Consider the following 22,850-nt stretch of genomic DNA (forward strand, 5'->3'; position numbering starts at 1 on the left):
ATTGTAGTTCTTCTACTCGGCCACAAGGTGTCAGGTTTGGCCAGACGTTTTGTGTATATTGGCATAAGCGTACTCTGTACCGTGTTGATGCAAAATGCCGAAACCCGGGATCGAACCAGGGACCTTTAGATCTTCAGTCTAACGCTCTCCCAACTGAGCTATTTCGGCATATGTGAAGGTGGTAGATATATTTCAATATGTTCGTTCCCCAGACAGACAGGCTCATAGTAGGTTATAATAAGATCATTTTACATGTAACTTACGAACAAACGTGCATTTTATGATAGCATAGTTTTGTCCTAACAAGGAGGGGAAACTCAACGGTTTCAAGTTCATAATGTTTTAGCTGCCACAGATTCAGCTATTTTTGGATAATGTGTTTTTACAGTCTATGGGTTGGATACGAAGAAAGCAGTGCTATCTATTTATTTCTGCTTTTTCTGTTTAATTTTGGTTCTTTAACCATCTTAAATGTTGCAGCTTTTGGGTTGGAGGGAGGCTGAAAGGTAAGTTACACACTTTCAACAACGTAAAATGTTGGGGTATATTGTAGGCTACATGGTCAGCAACAGTGTAAAGAGCTCTTGTTGGTAAATGGTACGAAAATACAACCAGTGGTAATGAATCTTTATTCTACAATTATTAAACTGCTGATTATACCTCATAAAATGAATCTTGATAGTTTTATTAGTTTTTATCATGTCAGCAACAAAAGCTAATACTCCAGTCAAATACTGAATATTGTTTCCGTGTGAAGGGGTATTTCATATCACCTAAGGCAGTTTTCAGTCCAGTCGCGAAGTTATGCTAAATATAAACAAAATGAAGATGGTGTTCAGAAAAAAAAAGATGATTTCTCCACCAGAACGAAAGTCAAAGCTTTATTATCATATGCACAGGGAACAAGTAGCACTTTAAAATGTAATTCTTAGTGTGCTGGCAGTTATCATTCAAATTTAAAATGCAATGCAACAGGTACAGAATGACAAACCTTAGATCAGCTGGGTCAAACACAAAAGTCCTCAAAAGTAAAATTGTCTTTTGTCTCATCATGGTTTTCATCAATACAAAGTGCATGCTCTCCCTAGTTGTTTCACTTTGTATATCCTGTAGTCACTGTCCTACAGTCCAACAGTCGGTTCTGCCTATTGCTGCTCAGTTCCTCTTGGACTTGTGTGACTTCATTTTGTCTGTGTGTGTCTGGGCAGCTGACATCTGTCTCCACGCGTCCACAATGAGCACCAGTGGTATAACAATCCACAGCACATTCATGAACACAAAGTAGAACCAGAAATAGATTGGATGTCCTAACTCACTGTGGGCATAGCCATCTCTGTGCTCGGTGAAGAAGTAAAGCACTGCGCCATACAGCTGACCTGGAATCAGATTGTGTGTTAAGACCCAACACATTATAATTAGAGATTTGTTGTATTCTGAGAACTTGTAAGATGTAGGCCCACATTTCCTACAGGACTGTAGGTCTATTAACTGTAATATACATATTACATACATTTTACATGTAATCACTATTTCAAGTCAATTTACACTTCAAGAGTTGAGGCAACTTCTTACCTAATGAAATGATGAGCTGCAAAACAAATCTGTAGGGCTTGTTAGTTAAGAAAGCAAACACAGCCCAAAAGCTGAATGGTCCCCATAAACAAGCAGTCACGGTCTCCATACACACAGTAAAGTTATCAGCTCTAGATAGAAAAGAAATATGCAGGGCACAGTTAGTCACAGCGTCGTTTCATTTTATACAAAGGTTTAACATAATTCTTTGCAAAGATGAACTCACATTACATATCGACTGTCTCCTTTGGAGTACTCTTTCCCTGTGAGAGAAAAATATAAAACATATTGTATTAATTGATATGATATATGGTTATGCGCTTTATTTTAAAACATGTTTTTTCTTTTTTTGCACTCACACAGCTGTGACAGGAAGCTCTGGTCTCCTGGAATAATATCATAATACAGTGAGAACCAGCCCTCAATGACGCCATGGATGAAACCACAGACAGCAAACCAGCATACAGCCAGACGCCTCCATGGCCCCAGTCTGCCGGTGGCCCCTTTCTGGCCGGTGATCAGCCAGGTCACAAGCAAAAACACCCCAGACACAGAAAACAGAAACACCAGGATCTCTGACATAGATCGGTCATTGGCAACATAGGTGGGTATCAAAAGGTCCCGTGGCCAGTAGGGATGAAGAACTCCAGTTGCTGAAGGGGTGTCCATGATCTGTTTAAAGAAATACTGCAAAACATCCACAATAGACTTAAAATTGATTGTCTTCAACTATGTGATGGTAAATGCAGAAGTTAGTTGTGCAGTTAACTAGCTGTTAGTTAGTTAACTAATGAATAAGCACTGTCTGCACTGCAGCTGGATTGAGACTGTTAAAAGATAGTCATTTATCAAAAATTTATAAACTAATAAGTAATATAATCTTATTAGAGGTAAGGTTTTATTCAAGGAGCTGCAGAGACAAGCAATAATCAATGTATCTTTTGTCCTTACCAGTGATGCTATCAAAAAGGTGTCCAGCGGTACAGGGAATAACCTCTGTATTGAATAAAGAGTATTTTAAAATAATAATATCTTGCAAATGCAATAGCCCACCACTGTTTAAACTACATACCACACCGGTGCAGATGAAGTTAAACACGGAACTCTCCAGAGTAGGGGGCGGTTACTTGTGATTGAAAAAACCAATCAGAAGACTGTATGCATAGAGCTAGCGGCACATGCGATCTGTCGGCTCGTTGATTGGCTCTTTATCTCGGAACATTGACGTTGCCTGTGGCAACCACCAATGAAATTGTGCCTCTTATTCCAAAAGACCGTTCCCTCTTTTCATGGACAAAGTCAAAAAATGTTGCGACATAGGGTAAAGGGTGAATTATAGCCCTTTATGTAAAAAAACTGCATTTAAAAAACATAATGTCAGAGTACTTTTTTCGCTACTCGCTATTTCTAGCATAAATCTCGCACTTTGCTGTAGGGAACTACCGAGGCTATGTACATATGAAAGCATAATCTATCTAAATAAAAACAAAATAATATTAATGCACAGTGGACCTATGACCCGAAGACCAATGTGACTAGCGTTAATTTACAGTAATAAAGATGTCATATTGAAATTGCTCAGATAGTATGAAAACTTAGTGAACTGAAATACACGGTCAGCACATAGTTGTCTCAACTGCTAGCTTTAGCTATATTGTGTTACATCGATTAAATTGTGTTCGCCCCCAAACAGATATTTAGTATTTTCGACGTTGTATCTTCATATTCATTGTAAAAGGAGGGGGAAAAAAAACTACTCCCAAGCCGTGCCAGGGATTTATCCCTGCCGTGACCCGGATTCGAACCGGGGTTGCTGCGGCCACAACGCAGAGTACTAACCACTATACGATCACGGCGAGCTACTGGGAGACCTGCTACTAGGCTCGTCTGAGGGCTTTATGAAACTGAGAAAGGCAGCGATTCGTTATTCTGGAGCAGGGTTGTTTTATTGACGACTTCATGTTGAAATACAACCTATGGTGATTTACACAAGTACTTTATTTAAGTACACACTGACACTTGTACTTTAATCGAGTATCTTCATTTTCTGCTACTTCATACTTTTACTACTTTAATTTTACTTTAATGACACGATACGATCATAAAATACACCTTATTTTAAGATCGTACCAGTGATTCCCAATCATCTTGACTAACTTTAAACTTGAAAACTTGTAAAAAAAAGATATATTTTTTTATCTGTATTTAGATTCTTTGCGACAACAGCTACGCCGTACTGTTGAGGACCCAAGGAAGTGCAGTGTCGAGAGTGAATTTTTTGGATGAGTGGTTCTCTAGAAAGCTTCAGACATCGTTTATTTTATTTTATTTTTTTTTTTTTTTTAACATATATGGACTTATACATGCTACTTGGCATTAAGAAAAAAACATCGGCGCGGATCAGCCCCTACCGATTACAATTTGAACCATTTCAAAACAAAGACAACGATTAAAGTAGCTCTAATTCAAACAGCTTCAACAGTAAAATGCTGCTTGCTCAATGGTGCGTTAGAATTAATGTCATTATGTCATATACAAAATGCATAAATGACAGGAAATATTTTACTACAAAACAAGTGCTTTCGATGCTTTAGTAAAGAGCGAGTGTAGTTCTTCTAGCATAACAAGTAACATGAGAGTCGTGGTTCAAAAGTGTACGTATTGTTAGCATATGTAACGGTCCCATATGGTCTAGCGGTTAGGATTCCTGGTTTTCACCCAGGCGGCCCGGGTTCGACTCCCGGTATGGGAACTTCCTCTTTTGATTGTGTTGGAAAATATATGTACGTGTTTTTAAACTGTCTCATTTGAAAATAGAACCTTTCGTAGAATCGTTTTTGCAATATCGTTACAAAGTAAAGTTAAAAGTAACAGTGATGCCAATGACCATGCAGGAACTTCTCTCAGGTAGGTTATGTACAAATACACCGCTGGCTTTGTTAGAACTGGCTGCCTTGAAAATACTTAAAAGTTACCTCAAACGATCTCACAAACTTTCAAAGCTGCTATGTTGATAACATGATTATGTTAACATTTCGTTGTTTTGCGTTTGTCTTCTATTGCAGTGGCCATTTGGATGTGAGGGGTGCCCATGTGATCAAAATCATGTGACGAGGTGTGTCACATGATGCTAACCGGAAGCAGTAAAGTGCAATTCAAGCTAACCTTGAACGGCTGATTTATAGTAAAAACAACGGCATTAAAGGCTGGATTATAAAGGACTTTAGTTAGTATAAAAAGGCCGACATGGGATTGTCAGAACTGGAGGAATCTTCCCTGTCACTGGACGAAAAGCTGCTCCGTTTCATGGAGCAGCTGGAGTTGCTGGGGGAAAAACGAGCCGCTCTCAACTCTCTCACAGAGCAGGTAGCACAGAAAACCCCGAACACTTTGCCTGTAATTTCCTTTTAGGAAGATCGCCACCCTCAGACGTCTATATCAGTCTATATTAATGTGTCTATAAATTTATAAAACCAGTATTAAAATGTTTTGAACATGTAATCCTTTTGAAATGCACTCGGAACTGTTAGATGATATATCAATGCTGTCGATCACCTTTGGCAACTAAAATTGGTGTCTGGGAAACTGGTTTTCCAAAATTCACCAGTTCTACCTTCTCAGAGGTTTGCTGGTTTTTATATTCTTCTGTGATAGTATCTTTGGGTTTTGTACTGTTGGACAAAGCAAAACTATTTGAAAATCAGTTATTAGTTTGGGCTGGGAGATTTTTTTATGTTTTCTAATGTTTCATAGACAAAATTACTGACTTTAAAAATTACTGAGGTTAATCAAGACAAAAATGTACAGATTTATATATGATGAAAAGAATTAAGGTTAGTGATGGGCAATTTCACTGTTTTTTTTTTTTAATTCACTCATGCGTGGTGGCAATGAGAGAGTGAGAGTGTATTTACTGATCTTTTAAAGGGGAGTCATGCACAATACAGTCAACATAGTCACACTGTCGTGGTGCAGAGAGTCGTGGTGCAGAGAGTCATGGTTTAGAGAGTCATGGTTCAGAGAGTCATGGTGCAGAGAGTCACAGTGTGAGCGCTGCTCCTCTCCGGTTATACTTAGTATCCTCAAGGGCACCAGAGACATGAATTTATCACTGTCATATTATGACTGTTCTAAACAGCAAGAATTACTGTGTCTCAGAACTCAAGGAGAGTTCAACACTGAGTGCAAGGGGCTTAGAAGGACATGCACAAACCTAATGCTCCCAGGGGACTTCTGTAAATCTAATGCTCTTCTCAGATTCTCTGAAACAGCAGGAAGATTAATACATAAGACATACCTAATACATGGAGAAACAAATAACATGTGCTTTGAATGTTCATAAAATTTACATAGAATACTCATCTCTTTATCTGTGATTCTACTGATGGTTCAGGGTTGTTCTTATTCTATATATCTTTAAATTGGAGGACTTGTATGTTATCCTGCACCCTCCTCACCCACTTTGGCACCTATAAATAATGTGAAGTTGTCATTATGTGTTCCCCACAGGGATGGTTTTCCATCTCCAAGGCACGATATTCCATGGGAAACAAACAAGTCTCTGCTCTTCAGTACGCGAGTGAGATCGAGCCACTGGTCTGTGTTCATGCTAGGTGAGAAATTAAACAGGTTATTCTGTATCAGATCAGACAGAGTCCAAGTAAGTGGTTGCGGCATCGCTCCATATTTCTGGTTATACATAGTATCCTCAAGGGTGCCAGGGGCATGAACTAAGGTCTTAGTTTTTGAACAAAAACTAAGACCTGTAAAATAATTTAGTTCAGTTCCATCACATATATGTTTATTGGCTCTTGACATATTTTTTGGGCAATAATATCTTGAAAAGAATTATTCCTAGCCTCACCAAACTTTGTAGGATGAAAGACAGTAAGACTGAACCATTACAGGTTATGAACTGCATATCTATTGGTTTTCTAAAAGGCCCTAGATTTGTCAAAAAAGTGCAGAATTAGTAATTGAGAGGGATATTGAGGGTATCATAAACCCATTTTTGCTATCCCTGTGATATCAATCATTCATTTTTTCTTTTATTAATTTTGTGTTAATATTTGAGGTCTCTACCACTTATGAACATAAAGATATTAAAGATAAAATAAGGTGTAGTAGCATTTTTAAGTTATTGTCACAGGATCAAATGTGGCATAGGTAGAATAACATCCAGATAAGAAGTTTTCAAAACCATTAAAATGAAATAATGTCAAGGGCTGAAAAAAAAAACACAGGTCTTACAGGCTTTGGTTTTGGAACCCATTCGTGATATAGACGAGATCTGAACAAAATCTCAGCGGTGCTGCAACAGCCTTATCTACTTGCTCCAAAGCGAAGCAGTGTGCACTGTTAGTTTTGAAAAGTTTTTTTTATGACTATGGGACTTGTGTGCTACAGAACACTGGACAATGGTGAGGTGGAGTTCTGCACAGAAAAAGCCACACAAAGGAAAGAGTCTGGAAAAGATGGGAGGTCCATAGAGGATATTGGACCTCAAGAAGAAGGTGAGTCTACCGTGATCCATATAATAATAAAAATGTATTTTGTTTACCTCCCACTGATATTTTTTTTCAAACTCATCATATTCTTTAATTTCACAGGTATCAGGAGAAGAAACAAACCCAAAACAGATACCACAGAAAAAGAGGCAAATGACAGAGCAAGTAGTGAGAAAGCTCCTGAAGTAACTCCAGTTAAAAAAAGGGACCAGAATCCTCAGCAAGACCCACTGAAGTGGTTTGGAATTCTGGTGCCACAATCTCTTAAACAAGCACAGTCGTCATTCAAGCAAGGTAGGATGCTACATGTCCAAACAAGGCTACTTTGTTACGGTTTTAGTTTAAGATGAAACCACAATAAAGGAAACAGTACGTGATTAAGTCATCATTTTTGCACATAGACAAAACACAAGCAAGTAAAGGAAATATCCACACCAGCATGACAATGCATACACTGAAATTAGAATAAAAGCTCATAAAGAAATAAAATATTGAAAAATATGTTTACTAGTTTGACAACACAAATACAGCAAAACAAACCCCTACAAATACAGAAGACACAACCAAATATGGAGCTAATGATTTGTTTCTGTTTTAACATTCCTCTATAAGCAGATACTTGCTGTACACCTAGTGTTTATGTTCACTAATTCAAATACACTGAAGAAATACACATAGTTAAGGAGTTTGTGTGTGATACATGGACACTCACCTGCCTGAGTGTGTTGAGTGTGTTTTTAGTGTCCCCTGGAAACCTGTTTTGTTGTGCATCTCAGTTCAGTTTCTATATTGTTGCAGTTTCTATATAGTGTTGTTAGTGTTCACAGTCCTTTGCTTTATTCAATTGTCTTGTCTGTTTTTGCAACACATTTCTTTTATTTGGTCGCATTTTCTATATTTGCACCGTGCTTTGTTATGCTGCATACAGAACGTTATCAGATTGGAGAAGATGTTTTCTTCATTTGATTGTTATTTGTTTGCATGTGTTGTCTTTAGTTGTTGTGCGACGAGCTCTCAGGGCCACATTTGGTTCCGGTGCATATATACCGAGCTCATATGAAAGCGTAACAATAGTTAGGTTTATAGGAGGAGTTAAGTTTATCATACTGACCTGCTGCTGTCGACAGTCAGCAAACAGAGATCACTCAGAGTCTAAATGCAACATATACAGATTTATATTTGATTAAAAACACTTTGTCAGCAACTACTATAAATGATCAAAAAACCTAACCTACATGCAACATGGCTGTCCTAATTAGGTGTATAAGAAGTGATATTTTTATGCATGTGTGCTTGATTAAACTTACTCTGTTCTTCTTCTGTCGTATTACAGTTATAGAGCTGTCTGCTGAGATTGCAACCCTCCAGACTGCAGTGTTGAACACCAGACAGGAGCTGAAGAGCAACATGAAAGACAAACACATTCTCCAGAGTAAGACCTCAGCAGCTCAGGTGGACAAGGTGGCAAACTAAATAACACTGTCAAGGCAAAGCTGGAGATGATCTCTGACAAGAGCCTGTGGCTCAGAGAGTGACTGATTGGAGTCAGCAGATTATTCTTCAGGGCTTAGTGGACTTTATCTGGTGGATTTCTAAGTGAAGATCAAGGATGTAGTTGTTCCTACTTGACGATTTATTGGTATTATATACTGTTTTGTTCTGTTTTGACTGCCAGACTGATAAGTATGTAGCCTTTCTCAGGATCAATCAAATCTGTGTTGTTGACTGCAGTAGATTAATTCATAAATACAAATAAGACCAGTTTGAACTTTTTATTTTTTGACTGAAGAGTTGGTAACACTTTCTGATAAGGTAGCAAAGGGTTTGTGAGTTGAAACACCTCATTAACTATTAATAAATAATTCACTGATGCTTCACAGATCAGTTATAAGCTAATCAGTATTGTGCTTTTCCAGGTTTTGGAAAATTACTTTGTTCGATATTTATACTTTTATTTGGTAAATATGCAGTTGTAATGCTAACTACGTCATGAATAAATAGATGGCCCACATCCTCCACAGGCCTTTTCCAGCAGGTAAATGTTTTATACATATTGAGTACCCTCTCAGTCCCTTTTTATCATGCTTGTCATCTTACAATGATTTATACGTTGCTTTCAGATTTTTATCTCATGTCTGTTTAATGCTTTCTGTCAGTGGCTTGTTCTTTATATCGTTCTCTATTTATTTTTGTTGTTTGGTTTGTGTAAAGCCTTTTCTAGCACTGGCTTTTAGAGGTTCTCAAACAAATAAAGGTTAATAAGGTCCCATCAGTCACTTTTGTCTGGGTATTTTTCACAACCTGGCAACCCAAACGTTGTTCTTATTAATGGTTTAAAGCTAGTTTGCAAAGCATGAGATCTGAGAACGATTTATGAATTATTATTTATTAATTATTAAAGCCATCACTTCCAACTTCTTAACTCAATATAAAGGATTCCTGTGTAGTCAGTGGTACCAAATTGTCTGCTATCTTTGTTTTATTTGTTATTTTTTCTTTTTAAAAGAATGACAGGACTTTAATTGTTAATGTTTAATTTTGAATACTAGGCCCCATTTTCTTTGTTTACATTCCGAATACAGAAATCCACTCTTGCTTTTAAATCTTAATGGAAATGCTACTGTACCAGAGGAAAGCTGCCTCCTCTTATTCTAACGACAGGAGACATTACAGAAAACATTTGACCGTGCGCCACCACCCTCAGATCCAAGCAGCTTGGCTGGGGACAGCCGAACGTTGCCGGGAACTGTCGAAATGGGATACGAAACTCCCGTTCATTGTGTGTACTTCCTGGTCCAATTATAATACTGACTACATGCCTCCGTGAAACACACCGCTCTGCCTCGCCTCCACTTGCGTCCGATCGTCGGATGGGAGCGCAGAAACAACGGATGTAGCCTCACTATTATATTATTGATGTTTCCAGACATCCGCAGCAGCCTGTGCAGCCTGATTGTGGCCGATTTCGGGCGTGCAAGCGACGCTACTCCTGCTTGAAATTCAATTTTCTTTTGTCTGCGCAACTGGCAGCAACATTTGTGGATGTGTGATCAGGGATTGGGAAGTAAACACGCTGGCCTGCGCTCATGATTAGAGCCGTGGTGAGACTGATACCTCAGACTCAGATTGCCCTTGATCGCAAGTTGATTTCAGTCCGGAGCAGAGGAACTGTTGGCTCCAATGGCGTCAGTTTCGAAGGTGTCTATTCTGGATTACTTTAATATTGTGTTTGAAGGAGAAAATGGCAAGATCGAGTCCAACTGCAAGGCTTGTGGCACCAGAATCCAGGCGAAACGGAGTGTCACGTCCAACTTCGTAACGCATCTCAAGGTAATGATTCCAAAATAAAATGTCATGTGTGCTTGTTGACAGGAAGAGACCAATGCTCCACACTTATTCCCAGTCTTATTTCTCTCAGCATCAGCTCAAACAGCTGGGGCTCCAGCATCTTTTCATGTATACCACACAGTGTTAGCTGCATGTACCGTATTCTGTAAAGACAGTCAGGTTTACCCATACTGTGTTTTCTGCCACAGATATTTAACAAGACGGTGAGATGAAGAGGTGTATACACTTAAACACTGAGTTAAGTATTTTACTTGTCAACCAGTAACATTGCAGTGCCACTCTCTGTCTCTCTCCCATGCAGCGAAAGCACCAGGCTATGTATGATGACTTTGTGAAAAGGAAGGATATGAAGAGAGAGGGCTACTCCTCTGGTTCCCTGCACAGTTTCACCAGCAATGGAGGGAATACCCGGTACACTCTTCCCATCAGTGCTGGAGTGGGAGGAGGAGGAGGAGGAGGTGTTGGAGGAATGGGATCTCTGGAGGGAGGAGTAGGAGGAGGCTCAGGAGGAGGGGTGACCAAGTTTGACAGACATGACCCACGTCAGGTGCGAGTTATAGTCCATCACCACTTGAGATACAAATAACTGTCCTACTATTTATGTATGCCTACAACAAGAGCTCCATTAATGCAGCATCGCAATGGAATCATATGCCATAAAACACAGGTCATTTACACTGGTTTTTGTCACCATAGGTCTTGATCTCTGAGGCTATAGCTAAGATGATTGTGCGTGATCTGCAGCCAGTGTCCATAGTGGAAAATCAAGGCTTCAGAGAGCTGCTGCAGCTCTTGGAGCCACGTTACACTCCAGAGCCTCAGCACTACATCCAGAGCCAGCTCCTCCCAGCCTATGCCTACCAAGTCCAGCTGACTACACGTCAGGCCCTGGCCTCAGCACATGCCCTCAGTCTCAGCCTGGATGTCTGGAGGGGCTTGTCTGGAGTCACATCAGGGTAAGGATGTAAAATCAACCAAGAGCAACAAGATTCCAACTTGGTTTCTCTCAGGTCTGAGTCTTCTCTCGCTCTCTCTCCATAGGTACCTTGGTGTCACCTGCCATTTTCTTACATCCGATTGGCAGATGCGTTCAGCTCTACTGGCGTGCCTTCCCCTGACTGGTGGCAGCTCTGGGAATCGTGTGCTGTCAGATTTTGATGAAGTATGTCACTCTCATGGAGTGTCAGGGAGAGCATTTCGTGTTGTTGCGGACCCTTTTCTGGGAGCAACAACCGTAAAGCCATGTTGTCTTCCTGGTTTCCTGATTTCTCCTCCTCTCGCTAGCATGCAAAATGACAATGATGAAGAAGAGGTGGACAATGGTAATGATGCGGAGGAAGGGATCAGGAATGGCCATGGTGATGGGGGAGATGAAGGAGAATGGGAGGACACCTGGGAGCAGGGTCTGGGCGTTTGTCGGGTGGACTGTTTCTCCCGCTCTCTTGAACAGTGTGTCAGAGAGGGGTTGCGCTCCTGTCCACAGCTCTCTTCCACACTGGCCAAGGCTGCCTGTTTCTACAACTACATTACCTCTGCTGTCCCACCTGAGAAACTCAGCCAGGTGTTTGATGGTACTGGGCTGACGATGGGGGGACCACGAAATACCCTTCCTGCAGTGAAAGACTGGGCTTCTCAGCTTAAGGTACATAATATCACTTTGTAGTAGCATAAGACACTTAATGAATTATTTGCTATAATCATTCTTGTAAGCCAGTAGAAGGACATTTTAAAATGTCTATTGATGTATGTCAGCAATTTTATGAAGAGATATCTTGTACAATTACAACTATTTTATATTGTGATGTTGTTGTATTGTATTATATTGTCAATCTGTGTTGAGTTAAAGTAACAAATATAATAAATGTCCTAATAGGTGCTTCCAACTACATTCTAGTGTGTTATAAACCATTTATAACGATAAATGGATTAATGAAGACTAATGAAGAAAAATGTCCAAAATTGAGCTTCCATTTATTGTCCATTATGAACAATTTATTAGTTGTTTATACTTTGTTTATAAATGCTAAATAAGGGCAAAGCTTTATCAGTATACACTATGTGTCCATAACAATGTTCATGTCATAGACTGATCATGTAGCTGTTTCACTAAGGTTTATAATATGAGACTGAGAATTTGCAGCTTTTCTGCAGGAACAAAACCAAGAGTGCGTTTGCATAGTTTTAAAAATGTTAACTTTTTTGTTTGATTTTTGATGCAGGTGCTTCGACGGCTGCTGGACTCAGTGGAGTTCCTGGAGGAGATGAGTGGTCCAGGGGAGCTGGCGCTGAGTGCTTCAGAGAGAGCCCTCCTCAGGGAGCTCACAGACACTTTGGAGCCCTTCACCGAGGCCTGGGACATGGTGCATGGAGACAGACAGACAGACATACAGACAGACAGACATGTATCCATCAGCCTGGGGCTGCCGTGTGTCTTGGGCCTTCGTAAGCATCTCTCTGAGACGTCAACCCCTCACTGCCCATCTCTCCTGGTGGGCCTCAGCCAGGCTGTGGAGCGTCGACTGGCCCCTATCCTGGAGGACCCCCTCTACATTACTGCCACCACTTTGGACCCCCAGTTCAAGCTCACTTGGAGCAGCAATCCTGACTGGCACAGACAAGTTCTCATAGAGGAGTTATCCAAACATTCCACAGCCTCGAGCCCCATAGACACTAACACAGACCTACACCCCCAGTCCCAGACTCCTCCTGCTCCAGCTCCATCGCCGATCTCCTCGCTTTCTCGGCCCTGCAAGCTGTTCTCTTTCATCAAGCAGAGACCCACAACACAGGCCAAGAGCCTAGAGCAGGAGTTGACCGTGTATCTACGAGAGGAACCCACAGATGAGGAAGCTTTGCATTACTGGCGGCGTAAAGCAATTGATTTTCCTCTGCTTGCCCAGGTGGCCAAGAGGGCGTTTACCATACCTGCTTGTGGCACTGTGGTGGAGAGTATTTTCACTACTGCTGGGCACTGCCTGCGGCCAGAGAGAGGCCGAATCTTACCAAAGAACCTGGAGACGCTCATCTACCTCAAAGCCAACTACAGATTATTATGGACTTAGAGTGAAGCATTTATTTTAACTGAACAGCAACTGAAGGCTTTGTACCTGCAGTAATGCTGCTTCTTGGATACTAGCCTCTGTTCCTCTCTAAGGACACTGAGCTTGCAGCATAACATAGTCCTCATACAATACTGAGACAAAGTGAATTACCCAGAATTTCAGTGCAGAGGCTTGGTTTAGAAGGGTTTTCCAGACTACAGTAGGTGTGGATTGCTGTCTGCTTACCATGTAGCCTGCATACAGACTATCATGCCACATGCTGTGGACGGAGGGCACTAGAAGCAGATCAATACTAAAGTATTTACTTTGACATTATTTTGCCTGATCAGGGTCTCCAAACAACCACAAGACCATAACCCCCCACCTACCCAAAAGACAGCTTGTATCAGTACCAGCTACCACTGATCTTCGAACAATAACCAAGCTGTCGATAATTGCACAGTGTAGCATATGATTTATTTTCAAAGATATACAATGACCCTAGAGGTTGTGAGTTATTCATTTGTTTTTGAAGGAAAGCATCAGCGGGTAAACAATATGTCATCCCCTTATTGTTTTTTTCCCTCTCTGTATGTATGCCTCACTACTGGGACATCATAATAAAAGAGTTTTACTTCTTAACATAGATGTGTGTGCAGTTTGCAGATCCAAGTGCATATGTACATCACACACCATTTTTGTTTTTTGCCAGAGTAGAAAAACTGAAATCTGCTTCACATATCTCAATCTGTGACCCTATTTCATTTGTATTTTCCACTGTCAGTCCTTTATAACTCTGAGTGTGCTCTGTCAGAGTGGAGGTCAATTCCATTTCATTTTCATTATCAGAAGGTTTTTTTCCTTTTTCAATTTCATGTCCAATTCTACTTCTGAACTTTGAGAAATTGAAATGGGTTTGACCCTGCTTCTGCCCCACAGGACTAGCAGAGAATGAGTGCATGTGGCATTACAGAGGCTTTTGCTTTGTCTGACCTCACAGAAATATTGTGAAAGCACTTTGCAGGGCATCGCTTTGAAGGAGAAACTGTCAATGTTGCAGTGTGTTTTCGCCTCTATGCAGGGACTCTGTTACTCTGGGCTTGGCCAGTGGGGAGGCAAGGTAATTGCGAGTAATTCCATTACAGTTAGATTTGAGTCAGCAGGCAGACAGCAGCCACATCCTACATGGTCCTTTTTCTCACAGCCAACTAGGCTCCCAAAAACCTCTGTTTTGCCAAAGGACTTAAAAACAAATGGCAGAAAATGATGTGTAGCTGCTGGAGCCTTGTTCTCTACTCCTCCATCAGAAGGTACATCTACTTAAATGCATTGATTAAGGTTTTTCTGATCAATAAGGCACAGTAAGACAACAGCATCAATCAATTTGAAGACGAGCGGCTGTGAAGGAATTGCAATGATGGGATGATAAGGACTGTCACTAGGATTGCATCTCTTTTTCAAGACAGCCTCATCCCAGTGTTGCTGTTTTTGTTGTTGTTGAAAACCAGTTCAGGAGAAGTGTGTTAATCTGTGTGAAATACAATGAGATTTCCCTCATAGATCATAATTATCAAAGATTGCCGTGATCTTAATGATTATCACCGCAGGATAATCATTGTCAATGTCTCTATGGATTTAGATGTGTTGCTAGATATCTGTGTGGATGTGTCAGTGTGTTTATCTTTGAAAAGCGTGTTTTTGCTCATCCCCATGGGTGTGTTGTTGTTTGTGAATGTATGTGGAACAGCTTGAAGCATCTCTCTCTCTCTCTCTCTCTCTCTCTCTCTCTCTCTCTCTCTCTCTCTCTCTCTCTCTCTCCCCCGACTGTGACAGCTCATCCATTCGAGTTAGACGAGCAGGCTGGGCTGCGGTCCTCTTGGTAATTGCCTCTGAAATGAATTACTTGGCACAGAGTGAGGCCGAGGGAGGGGAGGAAATTGTAATTGAACTGCCCCCTCCCTCCCGTCCTCTCCCTTATGCCTCAAGTTATTACATCTGCAGTGCAGAAAGCCATTTTCCGTCCACACACAGACACAAAAATACACACGGTCTTACAAAACCAATTTTCCCCTCCCCCACACAATGGCCTCAGCAGAGGGCCGTATTGATGCAGGGTGATTTCATAGATTGATTGTTCACGGGCACATGCGCACTGGGCCATACTGCACTCCAGAGACATATACTCTTCTTGCACATTGTGCCTTTGTATTTGTTTGCACTGCTCAGCTCCCAAGCTTTCCCTATTTGTGGTGCCCTTTAGCTGGCCTTGGTGTTTTTCTAAGGCCTAATGGGCTGCAGGCCATTAGAGCTGGCACAAACAAAAGTGGTGTTCAGTATCAAGAGAGCCCTGGTTACCCCATACACACAGACACACACAAGCATCGTTATTAATAACCTGCCTGTTGCTGGCCTGTTGACAGTTGAACGCTGATGGATTAAAGAGCTGCCACTCGTTGTGTTTGAGGTAGTACATTTATACACAAACATGGAATTTTTCTTCCTTAATTTCACATAAAATGTGGTTGGAAGAAATGTAAGTCCTGTCTTGCCCTACTTTCACCATGCAGCACATTGACACTCTTGTGTTTGGCCTTGTAATAGCCAGGGCATGGAAAGAGGGGGTGTGAGTTAACGGAGCCACCTTCCCCTGCCCTGGCCAGACATGCACATGTTGTGACTCCAACCTCGGCACACAATAGGATCTATTTCTGTAAATGCACTGGGGTTATCACTCCACTTAGACTAACTCTCTCTCTCTCTCTCTCTCTCTCTCTCTCTCTCTCTCTCTCTCTCCCTCCCTCCCTCCCTCTCTCTCTTTATCTAACACTGTCACCCACTTGCACAAAATCATGGCTGACAGAAACAGTCGACTCAGTGTTAAGAAGAAAGAGAAGAAGGTGGAAAACAAGACAACTGACGAAAAGGACAAAGAAAAGGAAAAGGGGAAGGAAAAAAATGTGAAAAAGCCTGACAAACCTGTGAAGAAGGCAGAGAAGACCCCTGAGCAGCCCAAGGTGGGTGAAGAGAAGAGGAAAGAGAATGGGGAAAGTGAAGGGGCAACAGGAGCAGAGGCGCAGAACACTGAAGAAAATGGAGAGTTTCAGCCCATAGAGCTGCCACCATTTGAGATTGTCACAGGGTGAGTAAGGCTTAATACTTACACTACTTCTAATGAGCATGTCCTACTTACACACCTGTTTAGCGCTTTAATACATCCACTTTTTTCCACTTTTAATTTTCTTCTGTAGATTAAGTAGTTTTTCATGTCTTTCTGTAGGTCATATTGTTCCCAATGTCTGTTCTATACTTGATTTCAATGAGGAGGGATACTAATGAGTTACACCTGCCATCCTTACTATCCCAGCGGTAAGAATAGGGATGAGTCACAGAGCAGACACAGATGCCGGCCCTGGCTATATCACTCCGCCTAGCATCTGCTCCCCATTCTATTACCTTTGAGCATTAGGTGCTTGATATCAAGGCTATAAGAGATCTATTTGTGTAATCCATCTAGTTATTCATGTACAATATAACAATGGCTTAATAAAGAAAGGCAGGATGGGTATGTGTTTTGAACAGTGGCTGAGTCATGAAGGGCCTCGCACATCCAGAGATTAGGGGTTGATTTGAGAGCCAATAATATTTATAGAAACACCAGTTTACTCAGTGGTAGCCTCATTAATATTCTATTCACTGTGTCACCATAGTCTATATCGAGGACTCATTATCATCACTTTTTTTTAAATCACTGTCTTGGATGGTTGAAAAATTCATCATGAGTGAACCATGCGCTCAGTTAGGCCAAGAAGTGAATGCCATCTCACGTGGAAAGGCATGTCAGCTTACACTGTCATGCACTACAATGAAAGGTGACAAATTACCTTGACAGTATTGTTAATACATACATTATGTTGAATGTTTGGGGTTTTTTTTTTATTTAAAAATGCTAATCTTACCCTCATGCATTAAAACCCCCCAATGATGACAGTGTTAAAGTGCTTTGTGAGACGTTTGCTTTCATATTCACTGAAAAGGAAACTGACTACCTCATATTAGATTTATGGAAACTCTCACTTTCACTGTCCACCAGGGAACAGATGAGCCCGTTTTACTTCAAGTTTCAGTTCAGGAATGTGGAGTACTCATCAGGGAGGAACAAAACCCTACTGTGCTTCAGAGTGGATACAGCAGGAGGCAGCACAGAGCCTCTGAAAGGTTATATGGAGGATGAACATGCCACAGCTCATGCTGAAGAGGCCTTCTTTCAACAGGTAATGAATGCTCACAGTCAGCTGTTCTCACAGTAGAACCCCCATGGGAAATCTCATTTCTATTTGTTTACTTTTTTCTAATATGATTTTTCTCTTTGATGCCTCCATAACCCCCCCCCCCCCCCCCAACCCCCACTTTCTCCTTTCCAGGTGCTCCCTAACTCTTCCCAGGAGTACGATATCACATGGTATGTATCATCCAGTCCCTGTGCGGCTTGTGCAGCCAAGCTGGCCAGCACCCTCCAGCAGCGCAAAAAGCTCCGTCTCTGCATATTCTGCTCCCGTCTCTTTGAGTGGGAGCAGCCAGAGATAGTAGAAGGGCTCCGGGCTCTGGCGAGTGCCGGCTGCAAACTGCGGATGATGAAGCCATCTGACTTCCTCCACGTTTGGGAGACTTATGTGGAGAAGGAGGACCAGAGCTTTGCACCCTGGGAGGATTGTCAGGAGAACTACGAGTACTATGTGGAGAAACTGGCCGATATCCTCAAGTAAATGTGAGTTAGTGTTGTGTTTGCAGTGAACCTACATGCTTTTTCTGTGTCAACAAATAGCTATTGTTTTTAAGGTTTGTCTGGATAATTATTCTGTTTTCCTTGTGTCTTTTGTCCCGTCTTGTTAGTGTTACAGGTGCACAAGGTCTCCTCACCGACTGATCACCAAAATCACAGCCAGTTCACCATATGTTTCTTGAAGTCACATCTGCTGGTGCTTATCAGTATTAGTTTTAATGAATACTCATGGCAAGATTTTGTGTTTTTTTTTTTTTTTTTTTAATTTTCATAATTCCATAGCGAGACACAAAAATGCTTGAATTTCTAGATAAATATATTATACAGTGTTCAACTGGTCGCTTTAGAGGAGCAAAGCATGACCAAATTATTTCTAACATTAAATAAGCTTTGGAGAGGACTATGTGTATATCTACTGACATCTGGTGTTTGTTTGAAGAATTGAAACAGTTAATTTGAGGAGAACTGATAAATTATCCTGCAGATCATCACACAGTGCATACACTAATGGAAAAACTAACAATGTGTATGATTGATGCTTATCACATATAATGCTTCATATTTTAACAGTACTTTTGACAGTCAGTTCATCAATAGCCTACAAGGATGCCAATTAAATAAATGTACAATTACCACAAGTTCTGTACAACCAAGTAACGTAATATATGAAAAACAACTCTATACACAGTTATATTGCAATGACCGTCCATTACTCCAGAGTGCAATATCTCATCAAGTATTTGATGAATTAACATAAAATTTGGTGCCAACACTGGCATGAGACAATGCATTCTAATGATTTTTTTCAGCTTTTGTCTAGTACAGCAGACAACTTAAAATGTCCACCTGTCCACAAAGTTTATGGCACGATGCCTATAAAACAAAGACCCTTTAAAAGTCATTCTGTAAAATAAGCCCAATGATTCTCAGGTGTACTTGAAGACTAATATTAACATAGTAAACCTCAAAACATTAGCTTTCTGGTCAAAGCACAACTGATACTGAAAGTCTGATTATGTAGAGCTGAGCTCTACGTAAGACAAGCGAATCTTCTATATCCTATCTTGGCCATTAAGTAGCGTTTTGCCTCCACCCAGTGCCACTCATAAACCAAACTTTACTCCTTTTTTTTTTGCTACACTAGTGATAAGCATTGCACAGCAGCAAAACTGTCTCGCTGGTTTTAAAGCCTCACAAGGCTGATTATCTGCTACAAAGATGCGAACATTTTCATTGACTCATTGTTTGAAGGAAACCAGCCCACCGTTGTTTTCTTCTGCACCATGGTTCTCCATCACAGCTAGAAGGATATGTGGAAAGAAAAGCGAGATATGGAAAGATTTATTGGTAATACATCATGTAGGGATGCACTGATCCACATTTTTTCACTTCTGATCCTGATACCTGAATTTAGCCGATACCGATACTATTCTGATACCAGAGCTCTGTTTGCTTTAATATTATCATTGTTGTTGATTTTATATGATGCTGTAATAAATCTTCTCTACAAGCAAGTATATGTACAAATGTATGCATGTATGTCCCAAAAGGCAACTTGAGGTAAGTATAAGGTCAGAAGAACAGAAAATCCTGTTAACAGTCAATATTTATTAAATTCAAGACAGATACCCATAAAGGGTAACCTCCTTTTAGACAACTCCTCTCCAATGGTATCCTGCTTTGGTTTATCGTTGATCGCTAGCCCATCAATAGGATTCTCCATATTGTGTTAGCATCGAGCTAATCACTACTTATTACCACTTGTAGGTCGCGACGGAGCTTCCGCTCCTCGATACAACGGCTTAGCAAACATTGCACGTTGCTGTCCTGCTTCGTGGTGTTTCTAGTGCAAAATATTTCCACTAAGTGGACATTAGCCTCAAAATATGCAAAAAAACATCATAGTATAGTAACGCATCAAAATAGGCTAAAAAAAAGTCATACTTTAGTATGGTCTCAAAACATGCCAAAGAAGGTCATAGTATGGTAAGACTTCAAAATAGGCCAAAGAAAGTCATACTTTAGTATGGCCACAAAATATGCCAAAGAGCACATAGTATAGTAAGGCTTCAAAATCGGCCAAAAAAAGTCATAATTGAGTATGACCTCAAAATGTGACAAAAAACGTCATAGTATAGTAAGGCGTCAAAATCGGCCAAAAAAAGTCATAATTGAGTAGGACCTCAAAATGTCATAAAAAACGTCATAGTATAGTAAGGCGTCAAAATCGGACAAAAAAAGTCAAAAAATTTTTTGACCTCAAAATGTCATAAAAAACATCATAGTATAGTAAGGCGTTTTTTTCGGCCAAAAAAAGGCAAAAATTTTTTTTTACCTCAAAATGTCATAAGAAACGTCATAGTACAGTACGGAGTTCTTTTCGGCCAAAAAAAGTCAAAATTTTTTTTGACCTCAAAATGTCATAAAAAACATCATAGTATAGTATGGCGTTTTTTTCAGCCAAAAAAAGTCATAATTTTTTTCGACCTCAAAATTTCATAAAAAACGTCATAGTATAGTAAGGCGTCAAAATCGGCCAAAAAAAGTCAAAATTTTTTTCGACCTCAAAATTTCATAAAAAACGTCATAGTATAGTATGGCGTTTTTTTCGGCCAAAAAAAGTCAAAATTTTTTTCGACCTCAAAATGTCCTAAAAAACGTCATAGTATAGTAAGGCGTCAAAATCGGCCAAAAAAAGTCAAAATTTTTTTTGACCTCAAAATGTCATAAAAAAAGTCATAGTATAGTAAGGCGTCAAAATTGGACAAAAAAAGTCAAAATTTTTTTTGACCTCAAAATGTCATAAAAAACGTCATAGTATAGTAAGGCGTTTTTTTCGGCCAAAAAAAGGCAAAAAAATTTTTTGACCTCAAAATGTCATAAGAAACGTCATAGTACAGTATGGAGTTCTTTTCGGCCAAAAAAAGTCAAAATTTTTTTTGACCTCAAAATGTCATAAAAAACATCATAGTATAGTATGGCGTTTTTTTCGGCAAAAAAAAGTCAAAAATTCTTTTGACCTCAAAATGTCATAAAAAACGTCATAGTATAGTATGGCGTTTTTTTCAGCCAAAAAAAGTCCAAATTTTTTTTGACCTCAAAATGTCATAAAAAACGTCATAGCATAGTAAGGCGTCAAAATCGGCCAAAAAAAGTCAAAAAATTTTTTGACCTCAAAATGTCATAAAAAACATCATAGTATAGTAAGGCGTTTTTTTCGGCCAAAAAAAGGCAAACATTTTTTTTTACCTCAAAATGTCATAAGAAACGTCATAGTACAGTATGGAGTTCTTTTCGGCCAAAAAAAGTCCAAATTTTTTTTGACCTCAAAATGTCATAAAAAACATCATAGTATAGTATGGTGTTTTTTTCGGCAAAAAAAAGTCAAAAATTTTTTTGACCTCAAAATGTCATAAAAAACGTCATAGTATAGTATGGCGTTTTTTTCAGCCAAAAAAAGTCAAAAAATTTTTTGACCTCAAAATGTCATAAAAAACGTCATAGTATAGTATGGCGTTTTTTTCGGCCAAAAAAAGTCAAAAAATTTTTTGACCTCAAAATGTCATAAAAAACGTCATAGTATAGTATGGCGTTTTTTTCGGCTAAAAAAAGTCAAAAAATTTTTTGACCTCAAAATGTCATAAAAAACGTCATAGTATAGTAAGGCGTAAAAATCGGACAAAAAAAGTCAAAAAATTTTTTGACCTCAAAATGTCATAAAAAATGTCATAGTATAGTAAGGCGTCAAAATCGGACAAAAAAAGTCAAAAAATTTTTTGACCTCAAAATGTCATAAAAAACGTCATAGTATAGTATGGCGTTTTTTTCAGCCAAAAAAAGTCAAACTTTTTTTTGACCTCAAAATGTCATAAAAAACGTCATAGTATAGTAAGGCGTCAAAATCGGACAAAAAAAGTCAAAAAATGTTTTGACCTCAAAATGTCATAAAAAACGTCATAGTATAGTAAGGCGTAAAAATCGGCCAAAAAAAGTCAAAAAATTTTTTGACCTCAAAATGTCATAAAAAATGTCATAGTATAGTAAGGCGTCAAAATCGTACAAAAAAAGTCAAAAAAATTTTTTTACCTCAAAATGTCATAAAAAACGTCATAGTACAGTATGGAGTTCTTTTCGGCCAAAAAAAGTCAAAATTTTTTTTGACCTCAAAATGTCATAAAAAACGTCATAGTATAGTATGGCGTTTTTTTCGGCAAAAAAAAGTCAAAAATTTTTTTGACCTCAAAATGTCATAAAAAACGTCATAGTATAGTATGGCGTTTTTTTCAGCCAAAAAAAGTCAAACTTTTTTTTGACCTCAAAATGTCATAAAAAACGTCATAGTATAGTAAGGCGTCAAAATCGGACAAAAAAAGTCAAAAAATGTTTTGACCTCAAAATGTCATAAAAAACGTCATAGTATAGTATGGCGTTTTTTTTGGCCAAAAAAAGTCAAAAATTTATTTGACCTCAAAATGTCATAAAAAACGTCATAGTATAGTATGGCGTTTTTTTAGGCCAAAAAAAGTCAAAAATTTTTTTGACCTCAAAATGTCATAAAAAACGTCATAGTATAGTAAGGCGTCAAAATCGGCCAAAAAAAGT

The 22,850-nt window shown here is 39.5% G+C and overlaps 5 protein-coding genes and 3 non-coding genes across 9 annotated transcripts in view; 4 read left to right on the forward strand and 4 right to left on the reverse strand.

Annotated features, from left to right (window-relative positions):
* Positions 1-95: 95 nt before the first annotated feature.
* trnaf-gaa lies at positions 96-168 on the reverse strand. Its single transcript has one exon. It is a non-coding gene; the product is annotated as a tRNA-Phe (tRNA).
* Positions 169-865: 697 nt separating this feature from the next.
* Positions 866-2,657, reverse strand: LOC121189895 (EBP cholestenol delta-isomerase). The gene is made up of 5 exons (XM_041050376.1): positions 2,524-2,657; positions 1,932-2,259; positions 1,799-1,835; positions 1,573-1,703; positions 866-1,376 (listed from the first exon to the last, which is right to left on the reverse strand). The coding sequence occupies exons 2-5, from the start codon at positions 2,239-2,241 to the stop codon at positions 1,156-1,158; spliced, it is 699 nt and encodes a 232-aa protein (XP_040906310.1). The 5' UTR covers positions 2,242-2,259; positions 2,524-2,657; the 3' UTR covers positions 866-1,155.
* Positions 2,658-3,356: 699 nt separating this feature from the next.
* On the reverse strand, positions 3,357-3,428 carry trnah-gug. The gene has a single exon. It is a non-coding gene; the product is annotated as a tRNA-His (tRNA).
* Positions 3,429-4,252: 824 nt separating this feature from the next.
* Positions 4,253-4,324, forward strand: trnae-uuc. The gene has a single exon. It is a non-coding gene; the product is annotated as a tRNA-Glu (tRNA).
* Positions 4,325-4,700: 376 nt separating this feature from the next.
* Positions 4,701-9,351, forward strand: ccdc115 (coiled-coil domain containing 115). The gene is made up of 5 exons (XM_041050385.1): positions 4,701-4,938; positions 6,082-6,185; positions 6,979-7,085; positions 7,182-7,373; positions 8,413-9,351. The coding sequence occupies exons 1-5, from the start codon at positions 4,819-4,821 to the stop codon at positions 8,550-8,552; spliced, it is 663 nt and encodes a 220-aa protein (XP_040906319.1). The 5' UTR covers positions 4,701-4,818; the 3' UTR covers positions 8,553-9,351.
* A 598-nt stretch (positions 9,352-9,949) lies between these two features.
* si:dkey-109j17.5 (zinc finger BED domain-containing protein 4) lies at positions 9,950-14,338 on the forward strand. Its single transcript, XM_041050038.1, has 5 exons — positions 9,950-10,409; positions 10,729-10,974; positions 11,124-11,383; positions 11,469-12,069; positions 12,647-14,338. Exons 1-5 carry the CDS (start codon positions 10,260-10,262, stop codon positions 13,487-13,489), a joined length of 2,100 nt encoding a protein of 699 aa, XP_040905972.1. The 5' UTR covers positions 9,950-10,259; the 3' UTR covers positions 13,490-14,338.
* Positions 14,339-16,278: 1,940 nt separating this feature from the next.
* apobec2b (apolipoprotein B mRNA editing enzyme, catalytic polypeptide-like 2b) lies at positions 16,279-18,499 on the forward strand. Its single transcript, XM_041050342.1, has 4 exons — positions 16,279-16,607; positions 17,559-17,739; positions 17,890-18,233; positions 18,359-18,499. Exons 1-3 carry the CDS (start codon positions 16,318-16,320, stop codon positions 18,229-18,231), a joined length of 813 nt encoding a protein of 270 aa, XP_040906276.1. The 5' UTR covers positions 16,279-16,317; the 3' UTR covers positions 18,232-18,233; positions 18,359-18,499.
* Positions 18,500-18,809: 310 nt separating this feature from the next.
* LOC121189601 (carcinoembryonic antigen-related cell adhesion molecule 5-like) overlaps positions 18,810-22,850 on the reverse strand; it is a 55,051-nt gene continuing 51,010 nt past the window's right edge. For both annotated transcript variants that reach the window (XM_041049917.1, XM_041049908.1), the window contains one exon: positions 18,810-19,548. In XM_041049917.1, coding sequence (XP_040905851.1) covers positions 19,487-19,548 — 62 coding nt within the window. In that variant the 3' untranslated portion in view covers positions 18,810-19,486. The remainder of the gene's footprint in view (positions 19,549-22,850) is intronic.

The sequence above is a fragment of the Toxotes jaculatrix genome, chromosome 2 (assembly GCF_017976425.1).
Source record: "Toxotes jaculatrix isolate fToxJac2 chromosome 2, fToxJac2.pri, whole genome shotgun sequence".
Taxonomy (NCBI): domain Eukaryota; kingdom Metazoa; phylum Chordata; class Actinopteri; family Toxotidae; genus Toxotes; species Toxotes jaculatrix.